At 38.3% G+C, this 11,163-nt stretch overlaps 1 protein-coding gene across 1 annotated transcript in view; it reads right to left on the bottom strand.

Moving 5' to 3' along the window:
* Window positions 1–3,308: 3,308 nt before the first annotated feature.
* Window positions 3,309–11,163, bottom strand: part of LOC139140251 (polypeptide N-acetylgalactosaminyltransferase 1-like) — a 42,732-nt gene continuing 34,877 nt past the window's right edge. Inside the window, exons 8-10 of the mRNA XM_070709367.1 lie at window positions 8,640–8,738; window positions 7,917–8,054; window positions 3,309–7,717 (exon numbers count right to left, since the gene is read on the bottom strand). Coding sequence (XP_070565468.1) covers window positions 7,532–7,717; window positions 7,917–8,054; window positions 8,640–8,738 — 423 coding nt within the window. The 3' untranslated portion in view covers window positions 3,309–7,531. The remainder of the gene's footprint in view (window positions 7,718–7,916; window positions 8,055–8,639; window positions 8,739–11,163) is intronic.

Raw genomic sequence — 11,163 nt, 5'->3', positions numbered from 1 at the left:
TTATAGCTAAGCCTATGAAATCTGAGTCTGCTCGTCGAGTTGACGACCATGGATAAAGTGCTTCACGTTAATTTGTCGTATTTGTCCCATACGGCCTGTGAGTGCGGTGTCGACGACCCCTCCTTCTAAAGAGGACAGGAAGACATACTGAGAAGATGTGAAAGAAATCGTGTAAACTCGACATCCGAAAATGATACTCCATCTCTTTCCGTGTTGTTGACGGGTGGAACTCTCTACCCGACTCTGTAGTGCACTATATAGATGTAAAGAGCTTCACAAATAACATTGATAAATACGACAGGATATTGGATGTTATTATCACAAGACATCCAATCCCTATTGAATTGAACTGAACTGAATTGAACTACACTGAAGCTCGACTTTGGTTCACCTTGTTACTGTACTGGCCTTTTCCAAAGCTATCTATGCCCATCTCAGGATTTTCAAATTGTCACTTAATATATCGAGGGTAGACTAAGGGACGGACCATTAGATCTTAGGAGGTGGGGTGGTCACAATCAGATTGTGAATATTTTTTTTACAATTGTATCAAGTGAGTCATGATGTGCTAATATTTTTTCCTAAGTAAACTGTCATATTTATCCTTTTTTTGCGTTCTGTTTTTTTTTTATTTTGCAAAGTAGTCTGAAGATTTTTTCCTAAGTTTTTGCTTTGATTTTTTTTTGTTTTTCACCACCCCTAAAAAGATCTAATGGCCCATCCCTAATCAGCTTAGATTCGATCGTATGCTCTGCCATCTCCAACGTACCTTAGCCTGGACACTACTGGATCTCTCATAAGCGTACTATTCACTGGTGGATCTTGCGAGATACAATAATTTGAAACCTGACATACATATTCTCATTTAACAGAGGCAAAGTATTTAAAGGGATATAGTCGTCGGAACTGCGCTCAAAGGTCGTATGGGATACGACCAATGTAAACGCTGTATCCAGCGTACGGTGGTGATTGATGAAAGTTAAAACATGTCTGTCATATCTACATCGTATAATTTAAATGTTGCAGCTGTGATGATGAGTGCATCTAGATATCGTGCACGAAATACATTGTTTGTGAACAAGAAACTCGCACAGGCGCAGTTCCGACGACTGTTTCCCTTTAATCATGTCCTGCTTTACGGTCGTCAGTTGCATATGCGTTCACTCCATGCACCTACGTTGAAGGAAGAATAAGATGCGTTTCTCAATTTGTATAGTTAGATTTGGTCCTAACAATTAGAACCTCATGCTTGGGATCTTCACAAGGACGATTGCAACCTATAAACACATACTTTTACAGAAGTTACTTCAAGTCTTGCCTTTAGCCCCGAGGAAAAAATTATAATGCCCTTAAATTTTTAGTTGGTGTCTATTTAAAAATGACAATACATAATGATCCCGGTGAAGATGTCAGTACAAGTCGATAAGGGAGCGTTCAGTTTTTACGGCCTGGGGGGGGGGCGGCAAAATCTTGTCGCCGGTGTTCAAAAAAATATAGACCCCCTTGCATTTTTCGTGAAAAAAAGATGACCCCCCTTGTCAGACGAAAAAAATTGATGACCCCCCCCCCCCCCCCCTGCTGAAAAATAACCAAAACCCATATGTCAAATTTACCCGCATGGTTTGGATTTGAACTCCGGTACGCGGCGCACTTTATTCGTGTAGCAGGGATGCCAGTGCACAAACTTCTCAGCCACATCCATTGAAACGTCTGTTAATTAGGACAACTGTAAGGCAATTTTTAACTTCATTTCCATAGACAACTCATGTCCATGGACATTGTATAAAGTAAACTTTATTGGAGTGGTTCGCCAAAGGCAGCCCTCCGGTTAAGAGGGTCATGGGCCATTACGTAACGTCAACTTTATTCTCGTGGGCCACCAAAGGTGGCCCGCCGGTAAAGAGGGTCGATCATGGCTATTGCATAAAGTAGACTTTACTGGACAGGGCCGCTGAAGGTGCGCGGCCATTAAGATTGCCGTGGGGTATTACATAAAGTCAATTTATTGTAGTGGGCCGCCTGTGGCGGCCCGCCGGTAAAGAGGGTCGATTATGGCCATTGCATGAAGTAAACCTAATTCGAGTGGGCCGCCAAAGGCGTCTGCCCGTTAAGAGGGTCATGGGTAATACATAATGTATATTTATTGTAGTGGGCCGCCAAAGGCGGCCCGCCGTAAAGAGGGTCAATCATGGCCATGGCATAAAGTGAACTTTATTGTTGGTATTATGTTTTTGAAAATGTGGTGACCCCCCCTTTCCTACCTGTGAAAAAGCGATGACCCCCCCCCCCTTTGCGGATTCCAAAATTACGATGACCCCCCCCCCCTGGATTTGCCGGGCCCCCCCGGCCGTAAAAACTGAACGGTCCCTAAGTGCTTTGATTTTTTTTTCAGAAATCCTTCATTCCCAACTGTGTCAGATGGCCAAGTATTGAGGTAAGACTGACTGTATCACACGGAAATTTCCCTGTGAATGTGAATTTCCCTCTCTCTGCATAAAAGGAACCCACTCTCCAGTTCGACAGAAGGTAGGAAATAACAAAATCCATCCTGTAGCTGGAGCGTCAACGAGAGGCCGTCCAATAGTTCATTTATCCAGTGGCAATTCGAGTCCATTGTGGCGTCGCCAAGGTAACCCGAGAATTAATCAGAGATGTACACGGAATCAATTTCTGACTATGATGTGTCCTCTCACTGTCATCTCACAGACTGCACAAGCAAATGCTCTTTGATGGTGCACAGGACTGACAGGAGATCATTAAGAGCGCCATCAAGTGGTGAATCTTTCACATTTATCGTCGTGATCAGCTGTTTGTAGACGAATAAACCATTAATTTTGCAGGAGAATATATTACAAGTGTTGACATCACATCATGGGAACGACGTCATGGACTATTGACTCTGTCTTTGTTTTGTTTTATTTTAATTGAATTTAGTCCATTAAAAGACGAAAGGACGTACTGGTGATTTTTAAGCTTCATGGAGTATTCAAAAACAAACACGGCACAACCACCACACCAGACACTGCCCCCGACACTGCCTTACTCTCCAACTTGCCACTCTCTCAGTGCATGTGCATCTTAATGGAAATACAGTGAGCAATCTTTAGGCAATTTGACAGAATTGTCAATTATGACCAATGAAAATTTAGATATCCATGAAGTGGTATTGGGCTAACATCAATATTGACATGGATGACACAAAAGCTGTGATTGTAAAAGTTCTACTGATGGAAAGGGAATATTAGTACAAAGAGATCGCTCTAAGAAATGTATTTGCTGGTCTCTGAATTATAACTAAGACACAGTGATACTCTTTGCATGGCCAGGGCGATGCAAATTTATTCTTGGTTTCAATAATGTGGTAAATATCTGTGAGCACCATCTGAAATAAGTTTAAAAAATGTGAAAACTGAATGAATTAAGTTACTCTAGAGTTAAAAAATATACTGTGTACATGATTTTACAAGGCTGATAACAAACTTTTCAAACAAAAGATTGGAAACATGATAACTTTCGCGGATTAGTGTGTATACATTGTATGCTACAATAGTTTATACAAAATGTAAACCCTCTGCACAATGGGAGTATGAAGCTACAGATACATTAAGGTAATTTGCGTATCAGAAATTAAAGACTTCAACTTTTGATCAAACTTTCCTCACGCAGACTTTCGACCACACTTTTTAAAAATCAAGAATAAAATGGGGGGGTCATCATGCAAATTTTAGTACTAGAGAAACAAATTACTCGATATTTACCAATATTTGAAATTCAAAATGGCCACCATCCATGTGTTATCACTATTGGGAAAATAAAATTCCTGATTTTCCACTAAATTAAGCTGGTGAAGACTTCGTGATAAGCGTCAAAATAAGCCCCTATAAGTGGTAGGCCATAGGAATATTGTAAACATTTGAGAGTCCAAATATCTGTCCCCGAAGCGCATTCCACTTTAACATCAATTATACCCTTAAACAATGCCCACCTATTACTGTTAAGAACTTACATGCATACAAATAATTAAATGTACACCGAGCTATGTTCTGCTTGCAAACATGAACAAGAAGATAATTTCTTTTCTATGCCAGTTTGATGATTTTTTGATTCCCTTCACATGAAAAAGGATAAGTACGAGAAAATTTACCAATTCATATTTGAAGCTCGAGGCTCCTATTGTGCAGAGTGTCAAAAATATCCTGAGTAGAATAACAACCATAATTTACAAGTATTGTGATTCAAGTAGTGATAATTTACATGTAGGGTGACTTGTTGATGTACAACTGCCTGGACAATCAGTAAGGTTGTTTGTTTTTGATAACTTTCAAGTTTTGACATACCAGTATTTGTCCATAAATAAAAAGCTTCATTGTACAAGGAAGACTGAAATGTTAAAAAAGTGTAAAACTATTTTGCTAACCTGAATTATGTTATGGAATGTTTTGTTGATTTTTTTGGATTAAAATGTCCACTTGAATTAAGAGGTTTAACCAACATGTATTTTCTTAATGGCAAATTTTGGTTCTTCTTCCAAGTCATGTATCTGTCCCCGTATGGCCACTCCATCCATGGTATGGTTGAATATAATGAGAGTTGGTCTGAAGGAATGGACGGCAGCCATTCCATTCTGAAACTGACATTACAACTGCAGATGATCATTGGAAATATTAATTTATAACTGCTGGATTTGTAAACCATGCCGACCTTGACCTTCATAGTTAATATAAACATCTGTCCTGGAAATACAGTTGTCTATGTTGCAGAAATTACAAAATATATTGACAATCTAGCAGTAATTGTCTGCCGAAATGAGTGGTATACATTTTACAGCATTAATGTTGAATAAGAAATAAAGTGTATGATTTTAGATCAATCTAGGTCTCATTACATTGGAAGTAAAAGTGTTTATAACAAATAGAAAATCAGTGTTGTTTACATGATGGCAAACTGCATTCCAAGGTGATTTATCATGACTGATTATCAATGCTTGAGAGAAATGAGTGGAACATTTCTCATCGGTTGTAAAGGTTATGACTGATAGAGGTAGATTTTGATGAGATACTGTAAGGTTTGAGAAATAGACTTGTTGTAAACACCTCCAGTTTTCTTGCCATGAAGTATTACAACAAGAACGAAAGAGTACAATAACAATATCACAGGTGAGCTACATATGGGGCTGATTTTACATGGTGTATTCACCAAAGACTTGAAGACTCAAGTAACTTACTGAAAAAGATGAACAGAAACTGTCATACTACATGACAGTAACAACAGGGGCTCATTCCTAGGCAAGTGATCTTGGGCAATTTTACTGCAAAGTGATTGAACATAAGAGAGTAATGAGGGCGCCCTCTATTGACTTGGGTGATTACAGAGACCTTGATCAGATACTGATTTTGCTAATATGTGGAAAGCACCCTGATGTCACAGAGGGCTTCATCACTTGCTTTCTTAAAATCATAATGCACTGAGACTCAATATGTAAAGTAAGCATAATATAAATGAACCAAGAAATAATCCATAATTTTATAAAACTCATGTAGTGTAACTTTCAAAACGACAGATACAAGGCTGAGATGATGACCAATTATCTGGAACACCAACAGAGAGTTTTAGTTTTTGTTCCAGACAGATTTACACAAAGACACACTCCAAGGAGTAGTTGCACTCCTGGAAGACTTACGTGAATGCCATAATTTGCAAACAAAAATGTAGTGATTTACCACTTTTTTGTAAAAAAAAAAAAAATATACTGATTTCACAATATCTGTTTTATATCCAAAATCAAAGAATCCTGCAACAAAATAGTTTTAAATTGATTTTTGTTATGAATTTAGGCAAAACAATTGAGGACCAACGTTTGACCTGAAAACATCCAAATTTCACACAAGGGGGAAATAATTCACAGTCCCATGGCAGTGAGTGGTGGCGCTTGCTTTTGAGCATTGCCACTGCTTGGAGTGTGGACCCACTATCCTCTCAGTTATCCTGTAGCATTTCCCTACCTTGACCTTGAGACACATTACGCGCGCATCATAGTTTGAAAATACTCCATACAAAAATTCAATTTAGCTTAAAATCTAGGATTACACAAACGGATTTAATTTGCAAGATTTCCAACATTAAAAAGACGAAGTTCCTTAAATACTTTTTAAGTATTATGATTAATACGTTATGTTACATTACATTAAATAAGATATAAAGTATAGCAGTAAATGACAATTTTGTTGATTGTTTTACACTGGATAAATTCCATAAACATGAGAGAAAAAAATTGCACCTTATATAGGATAGGTCAAGGTATCATGGCTTGAACTTTGACCTGGACTTAGCACATTTCTACTAGCTTGGGATTTTTGACCAGCTGACAAATAAAAAATAAACCAAAACAAACGACAACAACAACTATAAAAACAATAGGCAGGATTGTACTTGTGACAAACGTAAAATGCTGACAAGATCACCAAATATCTCAAATGATACTGGCCTGTTATGTGCCACTATCGGGCAAGAGGATGTAATGGTTAGCTAGGACTGGTCCAACTACAGAATTTTAAAAGATTTCTTTTCTTGGTTGGCTGGGCCAAAACATTGTTTCTGGTCCTTGACATTTAGCAAAAGTGATGCGGTGACGCGGTTTTCTGTTTTTTTTCATTCCTACCAATCCTGGTTTGGCACTATTGATGCAACAGTTATTGTCTTTTATCACTGGCTGCATAATGCTTCCGTTTTCTATTTAGCATTTTTGGACATGTAAACAGGGATATCAAGGATAGCTGTACTGATGAATATGTAACCCCCAAAAAAGCCATGACACGCAGGTTCTGAAATTAAGACGCACGGTAACCAGAAACAATCTTTTTTTCTTTTCTTGGCCTTACAGTCTATTTGTTAGATCCATGGGTTACTGTTTTCGCTGAATAATCCTGCCAAAACCTGTGTCTGCATGGTCAATATATCGATTCTAATGGACAACTCTTCAAATGTCTATGCATTGTTACTTGGTTAATAATACTACATCAGCTGTATCACAATTTTGGCTCCATGTCTGCATGTAGAAGTGTGTCCTAATAAAACAGTGGATTCTTCAGCCATGGTCATCGGTACGTATAAACCTTTGGGGCTTTATAGATCTGGCTTCTTAGATTGTACATATATAATCTCAGCCCATCAGTATTGACGTCACTATAATTGCAACTTCAGGCTTATTCATCACCAATAGTTCCTGTGTAGTCCAACAACCTTGATGAGGCCCCTTATCTTCGTGGATGAGCAGCCATAAAGCACTCCAAGTTGGTTGGCCTGGACTGCTCAGTGTACAGGCTGCAGTTTCGGAATGATATGATTTGAGGGGCAGCTTACTGCCTGTAATCCCCAACCAAGGAATATGGAGGAGGCTTGCTTTTTCACAACCCCGTAATCGCAGAAAGCAGCACACGCTTTCAACTTTCCTACTTGGTCTGGGAGGTTTTTAACCATCACTGTAACTGCATCTGTTTCTATGACAACTGCATCCCTCCTGTATGAAAGCTGTTTAGAATGCAAAATATTCCTCTTCGTTACTCCTGATGACGTCGGCCTCTCCCTCAAAGTACTGTGAGAACTGCCAGAGCTGAGAGTCTTTTCTTGAGCTGCAGTGGCTCATTCTGAGGTTGCCGTTGTCAATGGCTGAGCCTCGATCCAAACACAGACCGCTGGCTTGGTGCTTAATCACACCATTCTGAAAAAAGGTGACATTATGAAGAATATTATGACTAATGTGTTTGAGAGAAGAGTAAACATCAGCAGTTGCCACAAATCACTCTTGACCGGCAATAACAAGAATTCTCAAATGTTTATCATGTAACACTATTCTACCTGCACTGTGACAGTGCCAGATTTTTGTTCTCGACTACCGATTTGAAAAGTCCATACCCTACCTGTGTATGTTTCCACATTTGGTTGCCTCCAAGTCCATGACACTGCTCAAATGTCGGTGGCTCTCCCACTTTTTTCCTGGATACATCCAGACACCATTCTTCATGTCTTATTTCCCCGAGTTTTGTGTATGAAAAAACCTGACATTGTACACAGAATGAAAATCACGTCAGGAAAACTTTAGAATTTGTAAGGAAGAAGTATCTCTACAGACTACATTTTACAACCTATTTTTATTGCCTTTTATTCATTTATACATTTAATTATTGTTTATTTCTTAGTGAGTTTGCAGACATACGGTGAAATTTTTTTTTCTCCCTGGCTTTTGGAGAAACAAAGTCAGTGCAAATTCGCACAGAGTACCATAGAGGGCGCTGTCCACAAAAAAGTGCCTCTACTGTCCTGTTTCTCAGGACTAGCCTTCCTGTTGTGTGTACCCATTGTAACTTCAATGAAGTCATATTCAAAACATTACCTGTCAAAAGTGCATTGCCACATTGGCAGATTACCAAGACTTTTAACTATTAGCACCTTTGTAGCTCATTGGCTCAAAATCTATTTTGAGGCAAAAACAAGCAACATGATAATTTAGCGACACATTTGAAAGGTAAAGTTCACACCAGGAAAAAATAATTGGCATGGTGTAAAAAATTGAGTAGTTTGAATCTAACTTGTACTTAGGCACCACAAATGACACATTGATTTTTTTGTTTGATATTATTTACCTGATTTCCTCCCCCACCGTGGCAGGTGTATACTCCCACTGGTTGTCCCTGCTCTCTCATCAGTGTATCCATGCACAGATTACTGGCTGGGTTCCGACACTATTGATAACACAACACACAGAGATAGTACAAAAAAGAAAAAAATTTGGTTAAGGATTTCACCGAGAATAAAGAAAACAAACATCAAATATTTATGTGTGCTACAGAAAAAAATTTAATCAGTTGCATGTACCAGGGGACATTTCCATGTTTCATGTTTTTGCTGAGTGTACGATGTGCTAGAGAAATTAATCATCTGTGCGTGAAAAGTTTATGAAAATGAGGATGATTAATCATAGAGCATTATTCATACTATGTATAATATGAATAATTGGTAAAAGAAAATTTCAGTGTAGCTTGAGCTGCAGGGCAGCAACTTGCAAGATCTACCAATTACACAATTATGCTGACACAATTAAGTAATAACCATGATGGGAACTTAGTGCAAAGCTGATGACATTCCCTGTTGAACTTGTTACGTTGCCACAGCCGGAGACTGGCATAAACATTTCATTTCTTGTTAAACTTTCAATCAGAAACCTGATTGTTATTTTTCCCTTTGTCTTTCAAAATGGAACTTTCCACTGACAGCGTATTCTAGTGGAGATCAACTGAGGACCTAGCACTTGCTACAGTGTTGTGTTACAAGATTCATCATATCTCTATGGCAACATGACTGGAAGGTTCACCTTATCTCTGTGGTGCAACAGGAGTGATCACACATCATTTACCCATGGAGTCCACTGATCATTTCAAATATTTCGTAAAGAGTCCTTAAAATTTTGAATGGCTACTCAATAATGCAAGAGCACAGATAGCCTCACATAGCACTGCACTTTTCAGGCTCTTAAACTGTTGATAAGATATACAGTAAAGTGTCTTAGTGGATATTGAATATGTCCTTCAAATTTCTTTTCAATTTGTATATACACAACTGTTACTTTTAAAAAGAAGGCAGAAGTGCCTACAAACTGATGTGAAAAGTTCATATTTTCATCCACTTTTTGGATCAGAAAAATTCGGGTCTTTTCTTTGGAGTACTATCCTATCTCACAGAGCAAGAACCCGTTTCTCTTAATTACAAAATATGTCACTGTTTTGTGAGCTGCTATCCAATTCTTATCATGCTTATCGAAGTAACGCCTAGGTAGCAAAGCAATTTATGGCAGACTGGAACACTATATATGGCGAGGTACTTCACCTCACTATCAGTGTAACACATCCCTATGGTGGTATCGTTGTTAAAGCCGATCTTTACAAACAGAAAATCCTCATCAACATCAGATACGAACAAACATAAATGTCACGGGTCAATTTTAATGATTCGTCACCAAACAGTGCACGTTATTCAAATGTGTGAATGCAGCCATCATTTAGGGTGTCTAATTTAAGATAGTTTTGGGAGACGTGTCACAACATGCAAGGAGATTAGGGTCACCCAGGGATGGTAAGGACCTCTTCACCAACATGTGTGATATGATAAGATATGATATGGCATTGGCTAATGTGGTGCAACCGTCTGGGATATGTCACTTAGTGATTGCACTCACAGTGAATAAGAAATGAGTGACTCTGACATATATGAATGTGTGGAAATTAAAATTTAAGATGTAATACACTACATGGATCTCAATATTACATAATCATTACATTCTCGGTGAGATTTGTTTGACCTTGATGTTCTCTAATGACTCAGCAATGTACAGTTTGGGACAATCCTATCTGTGGCATTATCCTGACACTATCTTGATAAAAAGCTGATAATATAAACCTTTACAATGGCATATTTGTTTCCATCAGGGATAAGTCTGTTTTTCTTTGAGTAAGTTTTCACACATTTGTGGCTGTCATGAATGTTATTTAGTATTGGTAAATATTAAAAGAATCCAGTTGAGTTATAAAACAATAGGGCTACCAGTAAAGTTGGTGTAGTGGCCTAATTAATATGCAAAATATCATATTCATCAGAGGTTGATATTTCCTAAAATGCGGGGACGCAGGCTACGTTGTCACTAAGAGATGCCTTAATTTCATAAGATGACAAAAAACTAAATGTAACATCAAAATTACTTATAAAAATACAAAATACTACTACGACATCAACATTTTTCAGATGAACACTCCCAAACTGGTCTTCAATGAATCTGATCTAGTTTAAGTACTGGATGGGGAGGGGTATAAGACAGCCTAGAACCTTTCCTCGGATACATTGTACGCTACTTTCCTACCAAAAAAACCTACAAGTGAAGCATGGGGAGCGTATCGTACATCGTAACCGGGAAGAAGTCCTAGACTAGGTAAGAAAAGGATGATATTGTAAATTTCGACTCAGAAATTGTTTCATGCTACATTTATCTGGCTGTTACATTGTAAAGTTATCATTAGACCAGTTTTGATATGTAATTTAAACAATTATATGCTAACTAGCACTCAAACACAGCAACTCCATATGGTAATTACATATGTGCTGTGACCACACTGAGCA

Source organism: Ptychodera flava, chromosome 9, assembly GCF_041260155.1.
Source record: "Ptychodera flava strain L36383 chromosome 9, AS_Pfla_20210202, whole genome shotgun sequence".
NCBI lineage: Eukaryota > Metazoa > Hemichordata > Enteropneusta > Ptychoderidae > Ptychodera > Ptychodera flava.
The sequence above is the reverse complement of the archived record's forward strand: the minus strand, read 5'-3'. Positions and strand labels throughout refer to the sequence as shown.